The sequence below is a fragment of the Embiotoca jacksoni genome, unplaced genomic scaffold (assembly GCF_022577435.1).
Source record: "Embiotoca jacksoni isolate LCO1_2020_lvr unplaced genomic scaffold, fEmbJac1.0.p SCAF_14, whole genome shotgun sequence".
NCBI lineage: Eukaryota > Metazoa > Chordata > Actinopteri > Embiotocidae > Embiotoca > Embiotoca jacksoni.
Genome location: NW_027185274.1, coordinates 17244550 through 17260911, shown reverse-complemented (window position 1 = coordinate 17260911; position 16362 = coordinate 17244550). Strand labels below are relative to the sequence as shown.

The 16362-nt window shown below is 41.5% G+C and overlaps 1 protein-coding gene across 1 annotated transcript in view; it reads right to left on the bottom strand.

Moving 5' to 3' along the window:
• ncam1b (neural cell adhesion molecule 1b) overlaps nt 1-14694 on the bottom strand; it is a 70069-nt gene extending 55375 nt beyond the window's left edge. The window contains 1 exon segment of the mRNA XM_069148365.1: nt 14417-14694. Coding sequence (XP_069004466.1) covers nt 14417-14468 — 52 coding nt within the window. The 5' untranslated portion in view covers nt 14469-14694.
• Between the last annotated feature and the right edge of the window lie 1668 nt (nt 14695-16362).

Here is a 16362-nt window from a genome sequence, read left to right as displayed (position 1 = left end):
ATCACCTGTTTGCAACAAGTGTAGAGTTTCCTTCAGGAGACCGCATAAGATCATGTGTGCAGTCTCTCTGTGGCACTGTGAAAACAAATTATTTTATTACTACCCCCTGAATTCATGCCTAATACCAAAATTTTAGAGCAACAGCTCAAAGCGAGGGGGCAGGGCGGTGTGAGGGGCAGTAGCCAGTGGCTACACATTTTTCACGGTTACTGCACCTCTCTGCAAGAAAGAACTCTGCAAGTATTAGTAGACCGATGGCGAAGGGACCCAGTCACAGCCTATCAAAGGTGCATGTAAAGTGATTAACCAGGGGTAGGATAGGGTAGCAACTGTCCTCAGGGTTATTTAAACAAGATCTTTTTGAGGAACCAGCAAACTAACCACAGATGCCCACAGTATTTTTGGAATGGTAGGAAAAAATGTCACCCTATCATTGAATAAATATCCCAGAACCTCAAGGTATACAGCAGCTCCCACGGTGCAGCCCTCCACTTACAATTTCTCATGTTGCAGAAGAATTTCAACACCGTGTTCCCCCATGCTAATTTCCTAATTAAGTTCTGAGAAAATGTGGATGAAAACAGGGCTACCTGTTGTGAACAACACATTAAATTACCATGATTCAGACAGATACTGCAATCCAATTGAAATCAATCTTTTTTTCACCAAAATAATATTATACTCAATTGTGATATGCAGCAATTTTAAGAAAAGAGATTTACATGATGAGGGAAGCACCTTAGTGTGACTGTATGTGTTGGACATCTTGTGTACATAGACAGAAAACATACAGTATATCACTATACTGACAATCACAACATTTATTCCCAGCAGTCAGGTGTTAAATCACTGAGATCAGGACACCAAGTACAATATCAACAGGAACCAGAAGTGCACTCAGAGAGCGCATACTTCTGCTGAGGCTGATAGTCCACTCTTCTATGCAAATCTGCAAGTACAACCACTTTATATGACTGGATATGTTTCAAAAACTATTAGAATGATTGTAAGAATGAAGGTTCTCCTCTATGAGACCACAGTCCCTGCATCCACTGCAAGTACATGTACTGTATATACCAGAGGATTACTGAAGTTGTATTTCTAGAATGATCAATGTTTTGTCACTTTTGAACCTGACTTCCTTCTACTGGATTCAAAAGATGTATGACATTTAGTAGGCTAAAGTTGAATGGGTTGTTTCTTGGTACATGCTACACCCCTCCGCCAGGTTCAGTGTTTCCCCTACCATTGTTTTGGGAGAGGCTGGGCCGGCCCGCTAACATTACAGCAAACATACTGCTGAGAAGAGTGATAAGCATGAATGAAATAAAACCTTTTAAAGTCAATGCAACACACAATATGACAGAAATAGTTGATTATCTATCTGCCGCTCCTTTTAAAACCATACACCAGAAAGCCTGTGTGAATAATTTTTTCCATTATGCTCAAACTAACCAATGCTCTGAATGTCATAACAAGTGATGTCAAACATCCTTAATGCTCCGGTATGGTGGCTTACAACAGTATTCTGACCCTGTTCAGTCAAAATGTGTTTTAACTGTGTGTTACTGAGGCCACTCAGGCAGAGAAAGCAGCCATGCGCTGTCGGAAGGTAGAGAGCAGTCCTTCACAGGAATATCCCCGCTCTCCACTAATGGTGGTTGTTGTGAAGAAATCTCCAGTGGGTGTATGTGCGCAAGCCACTAGTACCACGGAGGATACAGTGGATAATTACTGTTTTCTAACAGCAGCACAGGCACAGATTTATGTTTTTTTTTAGATTAGGATTCACTGTAATCATGTTTTATTACTCAAATTTTTTTTTTTTAAAAACATGCTTTACACAATGCATTTTATTTGTCACAGTTCTTCGGTATGTCTATAGCTTGAGAAGGACTAGAAACCAGAAGAATGGTATATTACCATGGTAACCTGCCTGGGTTTGGTTGAGTAAATAAACAGTATTTTACTGCTTTGTAAATATTTTGACCACCACCTAGAATACAAGTATTTGAACTGTTTTAAACTGCAGCTGCAGAAGAATGATGAAATACTTTGTAGTATTTAAGACACTAGTAAAACGATGAAGGTAATCTGTTCATCCAGACATTGAGATGAGGGATCGCCATTTTTAAGAAAAACTACTATTCGAAATTCGCATTAAACTATGAATTTTTAATCGAATATTCACCTGCATTATTTGCACTGCAACTCTTCATTATTTATGTTTTGAAAGAGTTCCACTCCGAACTTTGTGACGGCTGCAGTCGTCTTCGCATGTTTCCCCATGTCCTCACCGGGACATCTTTTACCTGCAAACCTCCGGACTGTGTTCTTCTTCTCTCCATCTTATTTAATGACGGCTGGCAGGAAGCTTTTAGATGCATCGATATTGTAGATTATAACGACTATTCAAATAGTAGAAATTCGTGCCCAATCCCTAGTTGAGATCCCATTTTTAAACATTTCGGGGGTGCATCGATAACCTGGGTCGACACTGGCCTAGTCACTGTGAGTGCTGATGTGGGATACTTTTTTTTATTTTTTTTTAGTTCAGAGGGCTTGTCATCTGCTCTTGCACTCTATGGAAAAGATGCACGACGGGGTTCATGACACATCCGGCTTCTGCTGGCGAAGAAAGGATGACAGCTTTCAGTCAGTGGAATCAGTGAGTCATACTGAGAGATCCTTCAGGGAGGAGCGTGAGAGACATGGTAAAACAGACCCAGGCAGACAAGATGCCAGATTCCCACAAAAAAAGTTAGACTCAGAGATGGCTCTGTATTATAGACATTCTGGGCATTCATTTTCAGTCTGCTCTTTTGAAGAAAAACAGAGTGGTAACCATAATGTATTCACTGAGCATTTGTCAGATTTATAAAATTGCTCATGTTCATTTGTCCTTCATCCTCTTATTTTATTTTATTTTAACTTGGAATAGGCACAATTTTAGATATGAAATGTAACGACATCAGTTTCAATGACAAAACTGCCTGAAAATACTAGACTACGGAGGACTCCAACACTTTGTTGCTTTTTTATTCAGTTGATCTTTGGACCTCGCTATTCAATACTAAATTAGATGTATGAATAAACCTTTACGGCTATCATTTAGTTGTAGTAAGATTATTTTTTTGGTCACATTAATTGAAACATATGCCGCTGTGACGACCAAATTTTCCCACTGTGGGATTAATAAAGTCTAAAATCTTAATCCAAATCTAAATATATACCAAATAGAAAGCTTTGACGAGCTTTGTGGCACAATTCAATTTCAAAAATGGTTTGCTGCACTGCAGCTCTTTGTACTGAAATGAGAACAGTTCTGAATCAAGAATACTTTTGAATTAAGTCGTGACACCAAGAATCTGAATCTATTCATGGGCTTGCCAAAGATTCCCGCCCCAATGATTTATGCAATTGTATGCGTATGCAGGAGATATTTCCCACTTTTCTCCCAAAATTGACCAATTTCCTCCCCACTGGCATCCCTCTGAGTGTCTGCAGGCCGCAGAATGATGTGTGATCATCACTGGCTATTACGATAAAACTTGTTAGTGTTTCTGCACCTGAATAAACTGAGAAAACTGTGCTGATAGTTCTCTACTGCTCTACACTTGGATAGCGTATTGACCCAAATGTAAGCCAACCATTTTTTTCTGGAAATTAGACGTTTGAACAAGACAACCACGTGTCCATGACATTGGATATTCTTTTTGAATAAGGAGAGAGTACCAGAGCATTGCATTATGGGTTGTTTGTACCCAGGCGAAAGTTTTACATTGGTGGCACTGGCACTCAAAATTTTTTATTGAATATTCAAACTGTGTTCTCCTTCACCCTCCACAGCTGGTTGAAAAGCTCGGACACACTTTTACTTCCCCTTTCAACAGATTACAACATTTATTCTTATCATGAAATGCTGATCACAATAAAAATGTACAGCTACTTTCAGTTTATGCAGCTCATTCAGCTCTGCGCCGATCAGAGCCCTGATAGCAGAAACACCGCCATCGCTACGCTAGTTTATTGTTTGCCATTGGCCTGCACACTGGAACTAAAACACAACTGCTGACAAAACCTTCTGTCCTGAACTTACAGTTACCAACACAAGTTTGTTTACCCTTCCACAGACAGCTCTGCTGCCGGCCACCGAGTCCTGACCAGCTCCCTCTCTGTGTGCCACTTAACGGCAACGCTCTGATTTCAACTGGACAGTCTGCAAACCCATTTGGTGGCTGTGCAGACCGGTGACATTTCAGGTGCACCTTGGCGACCAAAACGGATCCTCAAAGCATGTAATTTCAAGTCTGTTTCTGGAAAATCAGCCTAAAAGTGTTTCGTGAGCCGACTTTAACCTGCAGGAGTTCTGAGGACTCGTGTCAGGTGTTTTTGCTGACACAGAGGAAGTAAATTAATAGTGAGTGACAACAAGTTCATAGCTTCTTTCCCTGGAGAAAGGAAACAGCAAGAGAGCCAACAATTACCGTAGCAGTGTCACTGGTGTTGAGGTCAAAATGACTGGCTGGAAAATGCTAACTGTCAGAAAAATTATCGAGGAATTGCCTCGCTGCGCTGACTCGATGGCGACTGAGAAAGTGACCAGCCTACGGACATGCACACACACATATGCTGGCAGGTAGCCAGGTATTAAGAAAGTAACAGTTCAAACTTATGTATTATTACAATAATAATAATAATAATAATAATAATAATCGTAAAAAAAAAAAAAAACTCATTTTCTTTCATTATTTTAAAATTACTATGATTTTGAAGAATATCGTGTATCTGCTCGAGATTAAAAAAAATTTGGCCAGCAGCAAGAGGTTTAACGGCAAATCTGAAAATGTAACAATAGTTCATAAGGGCAGTATGACTTTCACACTGCCATGAACCTTCCCAAACACCATCAGTGGGTTAAATGCAGATTAACTGTTTCACACAGCAGAATCTGAGGCTCGACAATGGCCTGGAATTAATGTCCAGCACACTAAAACAAGGTGTCAAGAAAGACAAACTTGCTATTACATGGTCGATGGCAAACGGTCCAGAAACGGAGGCGTAGTGGTGAGCTGTTACCAAGCCCGATGACATCCAAACATTTCACAACAAATCTAATCCAACAGCTGCACCGGGCCACTGACGAGTTGACCGTGGTACTCCAGTGACCTCTGACTCAGAGAGGGACTCTTCAATCTTTCAGTTACACATTCTGTCCAGTGTGTGTGTGCGTGTGCGTGTGCGTGTGTCCGGCTCAGAAATTACACTCAGAGGTTTGTTCAGCTCTCCAAGATATTGCCAGTTAATGTCAGGAATGCAGTTCTGTAAATAACTACCCAAATTGGTCCTTTATAGCATCAGAAAATTGCTTCCACACCCAAACTTCAGTGGTTGCTTTTGATTGGCTACAGTGTGTGGGATGAGATGGACTGAATCTCTTTATGTGCGTTACACCTTCCTAGTGAAGCTTCTCTGTCAGGGGGGGGGGGGGGGGGGGGGGGGGAAGGTCGTTATGACTTTGAATGTCAGAGGAAATATGTCTGAACATATTCCAGTTAGCAGTTACAAACAGCTCAGTTTGAAGTGACGAGCCCATCAAAGTGTGTGTGGCGAGACGCTCATGTGCCAGCAGGGAGAAGGCAAATGTGGGAGAGATGGTTGAATGTTTCCAAAGCGTTCCTCATTCATTATTCATTGGTATCAATCACAGCAGCCTGGATCACAAAGGTCAAAGGGGATGTTACGTGTCAAAATGATTACACTCATACAATGTTCCACTTTCAATGAGAGGAATCAGCAAAGCATTACAGCAATTGAGAAGATAAAGCAATAATGGTCAATTAGGTTGTACAAACGGCTCTAAAAATAGGTCTAAATATTTCATGTTTAACACAATATGGAAACGGTTATGCTACAAGGAGTTTTCCTCCCAAATTAAAGGAGTTTCCGTGTTAACGTGCAGGCTTCTTTCTATCTTTGGACATGCCCATTACATAATTTGAAATTGCTGTGCATGAATGAGAGTGAAATGAGGTTAATTTCCAGCCCCACTGATATCCCCTTCTAAATTTTCCCTAGAAATCCTGATGCGGAGACATTTGACCATAAAATATAATCAACTCCATAATGATCCTCCCTGTCGCTGTAGGCTAATAAGTCTGCAAAAAGGTGATTATTAAGCAGCATGTTGTCGCGAGTAGGCACATTTTATGAGAAGAAAGAGCTAACCATTTCTATGCAAATTGTGAGAGTCACTTGTGTCCGAGTTCCTTAAAGAATACTCCGCATGCAGTGCTTACCACAGGTAAGGCCTTGCATCAGACAAAACCTGTCACATGTAAAATTGTTAAATGGGCTCAACGACACTTGAGAGGCTGTTATAAAGACTTCTGCCGCCCGGCTAAGGATCGCTCGTCTGTGGGAATCACTGCCTTCATTTCGGAGTGGACCCTTGCATGTTGAATGGATGTGACAGAGCTATAGCTGCTAACGCTCCCCAAGAGAAAGTGTCGTTTTTACCATGATCTAATTAGAGATTAAAAATAAACGCTATTTTTTTTTTTTTTTTTTTTTTTTAACTGAATGGGTGTCATTGCACTACTTCAATACTGGATTATTGTATTGGAGACATTCTGGTTTCTAATCCTAAAACAGTCACAAAAAATATTATTTAATATCATCACTGTAAAAGAAAGAGTGAATCCATCAAATAATTAAGTGATGAGTGATATATATATATATAGTTCGAAATAAGAAAGTAGAAAGAAAATATGAGACGTATTGGAAAAGTAGTACAAAAAAAACTGTTCTAACGTGTCGAAACACATGACGTCTTATGCTACGAATGATAACAGATAAACTCTTAAATGCTCATTTCCAGATACTATCATACTAAATGGTATTTCCAATTTGTAACTGTCAGGCATTATAAAATTAGTCAGCAGATACCCTTTAGAGTTAATCTGCAATAGATCTCTAATCCTCTGAGTACGGGTGGGTGGTGTTTCATCCCCTACTTAAGAAGAATTATTCATCAAGCCATCAGTGACAGAAAGGCGATACCATATCCTTTTTATTTTCTAAGATTAGCTTCTTCAACGGCTCCTCTGAATATTGCTGTTCGTGGAGAGGGGTTGTGAGCGATCTCATCGAGAGACGGGCAAAATCTAAAACGTCTACAATTGGGTCCCTGTTGGATTTTTGTACGCAGGGACCTCATATTAGGCAACATCTAACTTCTCTTTAGTTTTGTGAAGTTGATGAAAATACACTTAAAACTGGAGAAGTGTAGTCAGTGCAGCCCGTTCACAATCTAATCATACGTACCCCAATTTCAGCTAAAAAGTCTGTCTTCTACTTCTTCCACAAATCTGCACTGTACTCGAGGGAGCTGAAAATCTCGTTGCCATTATAGCTCAACTTCCCTTTCTGGCATTGAAATTGAAGTTTCATTGTTTCTTTTTGCATTTTGTAAAAAGTGAACTTTACAAAGGAATAAGTGTTGGCATTCTCCAGATACACGGAGGGTAGATCAAATGGCGGGGATACGAGGCTCGTCGGAAGCTGAAGGCTTTTCTCCAGCAGTACGTTTTGATGTGCAGTTTGGCATCGTCTCTAGTTAGCTGAATGTAGCAGTGAATAAACTCGAGCAGCCAGGGAGTTTAAGTGCCATTAGCGGGCAATGTATTGTCAATTACATCTCATTTGGCTGCTACCGCTGCAATTACCAGCTGCTTTCTCGTCTTAAGGAAGCCAACGTCGTCTCAGATCACGTCCTTTACAACTCCCAGCATGTCTTGGGTGTCGGTAGCGTCACTGGTTCAGCCAGCGGTAGTTTTGATTGGTCGGTCAGGTGCATCTCTAAACAGGTCAAATACATCTCCAGTTAAAAATTGTGCTGGATTTAGCTTCAAATTTTACGACCCCGTTTTAGATTGCCATGCTCCATTAGGCTTTGTTCAGACTGCAGGCGAGTCACATTTGTCTCTCCAATCAGATCTTTAGGACGGACTGTCTGCACTGTTATTCACAAGGGAGCAGATCAGACTTGGTGTGTCCAAACATCACCAACCTATCTGTATGGGTAGCTGTGGTAAAAATATACACTTTCCAACACGGAAGCTGCCCGCACAAAAGTGTCAGCTGACAATATATTTGGGTTTCTGTCTGTGGAGTGTTGCTGTTGTTGTTGTTGTTGTTGTTGTCCTCCACAGCACCAAAGTCTCCGTTCTGTGATAGCTCTGATAGCGGTAGCACAGATTCTGCTCACTCCGTCTCTCTGAAAATGACGTTGTCTCTTGTGTGTCGTGTTGCAAGTGACGCAAGAGATCTACACCGGTTATCTCGGTGTTGTCAGTTAAAGGCACTCCTTCTTATTCGTTTTCAAACCACTTTTAAATGCGTTTTGCAAAAATCCCATTTCATGCGTTTTTATTTTTACTGGCCAACATTCAAAAATCAATTGGGATTCAATCTGGGTATGAAAAAAAGCCCAGATTTGTGCTGTCAGTCTGAACAAGGCTTTAGACACCTTCAGCAGCCTCCCCCCACGATGGATTTTTTTGTTGTTGTTGTTCATAATAGTACAACAAGTTGACGGCAGTACCTCCGCCTGTAGAGGAGCACAACGATGACACATTATGGTGACTGCATAAAAAGAAAGCCTGAAGCACAGCAATCTGAATTTCCCCTGCTCTACGGATGGTGATGCGCCTTACAGGGTTTCAGTAATGAATGCACCATAATGTGCATGGATGCATGAGAAGACACACACACTGCTTCTCTTCACTCTTCACAAAAGAAACTGAGAGCTAAACCCTCGCCAACAGCATGTTGCTTTATCGGGGCGAGATGAGATACTCATTTTCTTAAATTAGACGTACTGTACGATCAAAAAGACTCGGTAAGCTGGAGTTGAGAAGACTCATCTGTGTCTCTTGTAAAGAGGGACACAGCTCCTTCCAGCATGGGAAGTGACAGGATTATAAGATCATTTCCTCTTTCAGGGCCCACATGAGCCTCAGACAAGGCTGTGATGACTTCGTTTGGGTCACAGCAGCCCTGATTTTTTTTCCCTGCTTCTCTCTCTGCCAAATAAGACACAGAAAGGCCAAAAGGAGCCAGGAGGTGCTCTCGGCTCTCTTCAGGGCCGACAAGCAAACAGAGAAATCACTCTATTTGCAAGCAAATAGCCTGGAGAAAAGGTGACACGGGCCTTTGCGCCACTGAAGGGGACCGGTCAAACCTTTGGTAAAAAAAAATAGAGAGAGGAATGAAAACAGCCACATTTAAATGGCTCAAAGTTGTTTCCATCATTGTCAATTTAATCACAAGATAAACTCAGCTGTTTACAAACAGAAAATCTTATCGTGCTTAAAGTAGAACTGGAGCACTCAAAACATACAATTACAGTGTTGGCGTGTTAAGCTGTCTGGCCTTTGACAGTCTGCAACACTCCTTGACTCCTTTTGTCCCGCAAAGCGAAAGCTTTGTGAGACGCCATTAAAAGCCTGAAGGTTTGTCAGTTTAGGGTTACATGTCCGCAGGGAGCCTGTAGTCACAGCGATGGCCTCTTTTTTTTCCCCTTAATTTGATGAAGGGCACATTGCTCTAATTTCCTAACAGAGCTAGGATCTCAGCGTGCTTTCAGATTCGAAGCAGTCTTAGTATGAAGTTATTGCAACTTTTGGGTAAACAGCAGCGTCTGAAGCAGGTTTTCAGTATTCACGTACACCAGCGACAGAAACACAAACCAAGCTCGTGTCCCAGGGCTGTCTGGGCTCTGTGCATTTAACCCGTTTCATACTTTTAAATTACGGCTGATTAACGTCAGTCCTTCATACAATAAGTCAAACCTCACGGGAACAGCATCAGGACTCAACCACCACGGCAGATGCTAATCAGTAAGAAAAGCACTGCTAAGCCCCCAGTGTGAGCCAGCCCTCGGGAGAGGATGTTGATGGATGTTGCTCCTCCAGAGCCTCACAGGGTCACGTGCACGTGTAATGTCATCTTTTTAGCCTCCTTAGGCGGTGAATCTGCTCCGTCCTCTCAGACCCGGATCTGTCTGATCCACTCCCCATCACCAAAGAGTCAAGTAGTCCTGGTGACAACAACCACAGTCTCTCTCTCTCTCTCTCTCCCTAAAATGGGTTTATCACTCACTGTTTCACAGCATTTACATTTTGGGAAATTACTAGTCTGAATAGATGAAGTACTTGAACACTGGACATATAAAAAGCTGATCTACGTCTCCCGGTTCAGTAGTTGTGTGTTTCTTTTACAGTCTGAAACAAATCCTGGTTCAATAAATCTCCTCTAAAGCGCTGCAGTAGCCTGTCAGTAGACACTCTGATGTTGGCAGGTTTAGGTATTTGAGAAGACAAAATAAAAGTAATTGGAGGTGAAAAGAAATGTTCTTGGATGGATTTCTCCGCTGGATCTCCGAGTGTAAGGTTTTAATGCAATTTGTCAGAGTGCTGCTCGACACCAGACGTCAGAAGCCGGTGCGGTTTAGCATAATTCTGAATGTGCACGTTAACATGCATTCGTGTTTGCTGCTTTAATTTTTAAGTGTTCGCACACAAACACATTTTCTGTCCCCGGTGGTTTTAATAGGATGGTGAAATGTGTTTCGCTTAAGTGGTCCGATACAACACTGTGGCAGCTGTGTGTAACACCGAGCCGTGAGCATATGTGCTGTCAAATGTGAGTGGTGTATGCTTGTCCCTGTTCTATATTATTGTAAATGGAACACCTTTTGGGTGTTTTACTTGACAACAGAGGTAAATTAAACATGGTCAATCAGTCGCACAAATGTTAATGAAGAGATTAATCAATAAAGTATAAAAAAAAAATAAGCTGCAGCGCTAATTATATGCTTTTCCACTGTGGCCTCTCTGCAAGGTTAAACATGTTGAGCAGAGATATTGTGAGTCTCATTAGGGGACAAAGTGTAAAGCTCTTCATGCTCAAACGGATGCAGTAATTGTGCAAAGTGATTGCTTGTGGTTCTGTCTGTGACTGAGGAGAAATCGGCATTATTTACAGCAGTGTGTTTTGGACGAGAGAAATCCATTTTGGTGGAGCTCCCGAGTAAATTCGTCATATTGGAAGCACTTCTGCCAGTACACAGGGCCCAGCTTTATTAGGCTGGGGCTGTTGGATTTGCAGCCATTGCTTTTGGCAGTGTTGACTTCCATCCTAATAAAGCTAAGTCAGACGTAAAAAGGTCTGGAGCCCTTTGTGTGTTGCCCTGCGGTCAGCCATGCCTCCATCTTGCTCTGCAAGTGGAGCAGCATGGAGCTACGTCATGATTTCAACCTGACCTGACTGATGATGTAACACCATGAGTAAAACAATCCCACTGTAATGTAGAGAAAACACGTTTTCCTGTTCAAAGGATTCATTCACCAATCTCACATTTTGGAGGACATTTGGAACTCATCTTTTTTTTTTTTTTTAATCTCGCCTAGCTTTTCTTCAATTCTCTCCCTTTTTAACTCCCACAGGCTATATTTCATTTTCTGAAATGATTTCATATTCCAGTTATCAGTTCAAAGAGGATCAATTAATAATGATGTCAGGAGGCTTACCGGGTTCAGTGAGCACACAGCTATCAGGAATGAGAGATGGGAGAGAAAGAGGGTTAATCCTTCCTCGGTAACAGATCGGTCATTAAAACTGCTACCCTACCATGATAATCATCTATACATTAGGATCTCCGGCCATTCGACGACTCCAGGTTTAAAAGTGCCTTTTCTAAAGTGCCATTTCTGACATTTGTGACGATCTTTGCAAACCCTAAAAAGGTCAAATTAGTTAAGAGAAAACCTTTAAATTTTAGCTTCAGTGACGATTATGTGAGAAAGTGATCAGTTAATTAAAGGTAGTCTCCCTCGTTAAAGGTCAGTATGTGGACGACGCGGCTCCGTTATATCTGTATTTAACAAAACAACACATTGTCCAATATTGTGCATAACTGTATATTTAAGCCTACCAAGTTATCATGAATAATATGAACCAAAACCAAACCTCAAATTCTCCACTTTCCTTCCAAATTATGCAATTAACTGGCTGGACTGTGAATTTGCAAGAATACATAAAGAATTAGGACTCAGTTGTTGCAATGAAATATATTGCAATGCTGCAAGCAAAGCAATATGTTGTGATTTTTAGATCTAATTTTAGGAAAATTGTCACAGTATGAAGAACATACCATAAAGAGGATCAATACTGTCACAAAACATATGTTGATACTCAAGCACATCAATATCTTCTTACACCCGAGGGGCTGATATATTGACCAACATAACAAGAAACTGCAGTACAAAAATACCAAAGATATCTCAGAGGACATTTAGAAATGGTGTCACCATTAGGTTACATAGTTTGACAACTATATTGTTCAACTACAAAATGTCCTATTAAGTAAAATTTTAATTACAACTCTTCAAAGTTTTCTCGACCTTCATGACACTTAGGAGCAGTATCCAATCGGGTTTCTTTTCACAGCGTTGTATTTAAGGCAGACAGTCCATTTTTTTTTTAATTAGTTCTGTAATTATAATATTACATGAAAGTAAAGTAGAGTTTTAAGTACAAACACCAAGCCCTCCAACACTACTACAGCACCCAGGCCTTCCTGAGACTGGGAGAAACCCTGATATTGGCAATAAAACAAATACATTTTAGGAATCCTGATCAAAAACAATATTATTACATGATATTTTTGTATTTACAAATATCAATATTAGCTTCTGTCGGGCTATATTCCACAGATGTATAAAGATACTTTATTTGGAGAGACTCAAACCCTGCACATCTCTCAAAGCTTCAGACACGAATATCAGCAAGCAAAAACATAGAAAGATGTTCGCTCTCAAACAGAATAGAGAATTTTTACAGGCTGAAGCTTCTCCGTTTATTCTCGTCACTTTTAGATCACAGGCTATTTACAAGTAGCCCATAATTGACCACGCTATACTACAAGTAACTCAAAGTACATGCATTAAAAAGCAATAAAAAAAAAATTGTTTTTAAAGTGTCAGATCTACTGCAGTGTTCTTACATGAGATTACAGCACATTAGAAAACATAATCCCAATACCTGAGGTCATGCAAACTCTTTTTTTTTTTTACTGAATATTTCCCAATGAACGCAGGAGAGATTGCATTACCATTACAATGCAGTGAGGGCTCCACTCCCACTGCGTTTTCCTCTGCTGCCCGAGGAACACCCCTGCACACATCCGACCGTACATAAAGGATTAAAAGGCTATCCCACGAAAAAAACAAAAAAACAAAACCTAAACCCGAGCGTGGCTAAGAGGACATCAAACGTTAAAGCACCTCACATGTCGAGCCACCGACGTTAATCAAAAATTAAAAAAAAAAAAAAATGGGCGTGCAAATGCTGTTAAAACGCAATTTCACACAAAATCCCCTCAATTGCGTAACGACACATTTCACCAACTTAGAGGATCTGATTTCAAAGCCTTTATCGTGGGCATCTGATTACATAACAGATGATTCAGAGTGGAAGTTGTGCTTTGCTGTGCATCAGCGTGCCAGAGGGACCAAATGATAAAGCACCAAATGTCCCCGATGGACCCTCCGCGGACTTCCACGCCGGCGTCCGTCGTCAACACCGCCGGACCTCGGAGCAGCGTCGGACCTGCACACAGGCGCGGACAGGTGCATGCCAATTGTAGTTTGCGTAACATATCTTTAACGGAGAGGCTGAAAGTCCGGCCAGAGGGCTGTTTGTGTGTGTGTGTGTGTGTGTGTGTGTGTGTACAAATACAAGGAGCATCACTCCCCATCAACAAGAAAACACATCCCATCCAAGCAGGCACCAACGGCCCACATCAACACGACTGCAAACGCAGCAAAAAAAAAAAAAATGTAATACCCACGACATCTTTCTATTCACACAAAATTATCCAGATTAAAACCACGTTCAAAGCTTTGGGAATCACATGTTATTTAAAATGTGCAATAATGCAAAGTCAGCGTACAGGATGGGCAGGCAAAAGAGCAGAGCCCCGCAGAGAGAGAGTGTGTGTGTGTGTGTGTGTATTTATGTGTGTGTGTGTGTGTGGATAATAGCACCGTCACACATTAGCAGAGACGCCGTACTCACAAACAACAGCTCGACAGTAAGCTAATTAGCAAACCGTCGTGGCACCGTAACCAGCGCACCTGCTGGTTCGTGCCTGCGGGCGGAGGAGGCGATGCCCGCGGTCCTCCTCACCGCAATTAAAAAAAAAGGGTGGAAATTAACGGGACGTTCACTCACAGCAGAGCGAAAACATTATAAAAAAAAATAAAGAAAAAAAAAAAAAGGGGGAATCTGGAAGAAAAAAAAAATAAAAACGCGTCCTCGGAGTGAAAGTGTGGGATTTTTTTTTTCTTACCTGTGAAGCCCACGAGAAGCAAGGCTAAAAAAACATCCCTTGACCGGACCATCGCAACTCCCGAGAGCGGTTTTAAACGGCGTAGCAAACGTCAAGTCTCCGCTCGCTCCCCACGGTGTCGCCGCTCGGGTTTCGTGTCCCTCTCTCAGCAACTGTTCATCCTAATCTGTACGGCTGAGCTCGTCGGTGATGAGTGTCGGCGGCGGCGTCGCTGAAGACGAGCAGCGGTCAGAGATTAGCGGTGATGAGCGCCAGTGCTCAGTTCAAAGTCTGACTGACAAGCCGAGCCTGCTCGCACGCGTCGATTACTCCGCGCGGGCGGACTAAAGGACCTGGCGTTAACTAGTGCGCGGGTCTCAAGGGAAAGCGCCGCAATATAGGCTGCATACTTAAGCATTTAAAACAAAAATAATCATAACGTTGTCCCAAGATACACTAACAAAGACACACACACAAAAATATTAATTTAAAATTGTTTTCTGTGAGAAAATATATTTTTAGGCTATATGTTTTATCTTGTCAACATCATTGGTGAACCATCCCCCCTTATATCTATCTATCTATATAGATATACATGTATATATATATATATAGATATATATATATACACACACATCGATAGATCGATAGATAGAATCTATATCTGCAATCAAGCGTTTGCAATAACTTGCAATGAGTCTTTTACAGCTGTGGAGGGATGTTGGCCCACTCATCTTTGCAGAGTTGTTGTAATTCAGCCACATTGGAGGGTTTTCGAGCACCAACCATCTTTTTAAGGTCATGCCACAGCATCTCAATAGGATTCAGGTCAGGACTTTGACGAGGCCACTCCAAAGTCTTCATTTTGTTTTTCTTCAGCCATTCAGAGGTGGACTTGCTGGTGTGTTTTGGATTATTGTCCTGCTGCAGAACCCAAGTTGGCTTCAGCTTGAGGTCACCAACAGATGGCCGGACATTCTCCTTCAGGATTTTTTGGTAGACAGTAGAATTCATGGTTCCATTTAATCACAGCAAGTCTTTCAGGTCCTGAAGCAGCAAAACAGCCCCAGACCGTCACACTACCACCACCATATTTTACTGTTGGTGTGATGTTCTTTTTCTGAAATGCGGTGTTACTTTTACGCCAGATGTAATGGGACACACACCTTCCAAAAAGTTCAACTTTTGTCTCGTCAGTCCACAGAGCATTTTCCCAAAAGTCTTGGGGATCATCAAGATGTTTTCTGGCAAAAATGAGACGAGCCTTAATGTTCTTTTTGCTCAGCGGTGGTTTTGGTCTTGAAACTCTGCCATGCAGGCCATTTTTGCCCAGTCTCTTTCTTATGGTGGAGTCATGAACACTGACCTTAACTGAGGGAAGTGAGGCCTGCAGTTCTTTGGATGTTGTTGTGGGGTCTTTTGTGACCTCTCGGATGAGGTCTTGGGGGTAATTTTGGTCGGCCGTCCACTCCTGGGAAGGTTCACCACGGTTCCATGTTTTCTCCATTTGTGGATAATGGCTCTCACTGTGGTTCGCTGGAGTCCCAAAGCTTAAGAAATGGCTTTAGAACCTTTTCCAGACTGATAGATCTCAATTACTTTCTTTCTCATTTGTTCCTGAATTTCTTTGGATCTCGGCATGATGTCTAGCTTTTGAGGATCTTTTGGTCTACTTCACTTTGGTCTACTTCACTTTGGGCTATTTAAGTGATTTCTTGATTGAGAACGGGTGTGACAGTAATCAGGCCTGGGTGTGGCTAGAGAAATTGAACTCAGGTGTGATAAACCACAGTTAAGTTATCTTTTAACAGGAGGGGGCAAACACTTTTTCACACAGGGCCATGTGTTCTGTTTTTTTTTTTCTCCCTTAATAATAAAAACTTTCATTTAAAAGCTGCATTTTCTGTTTACTTGTGTTATCTTTGACTAATATTTAAATTTGTTTGATGATCTGAAACATTTAAGTG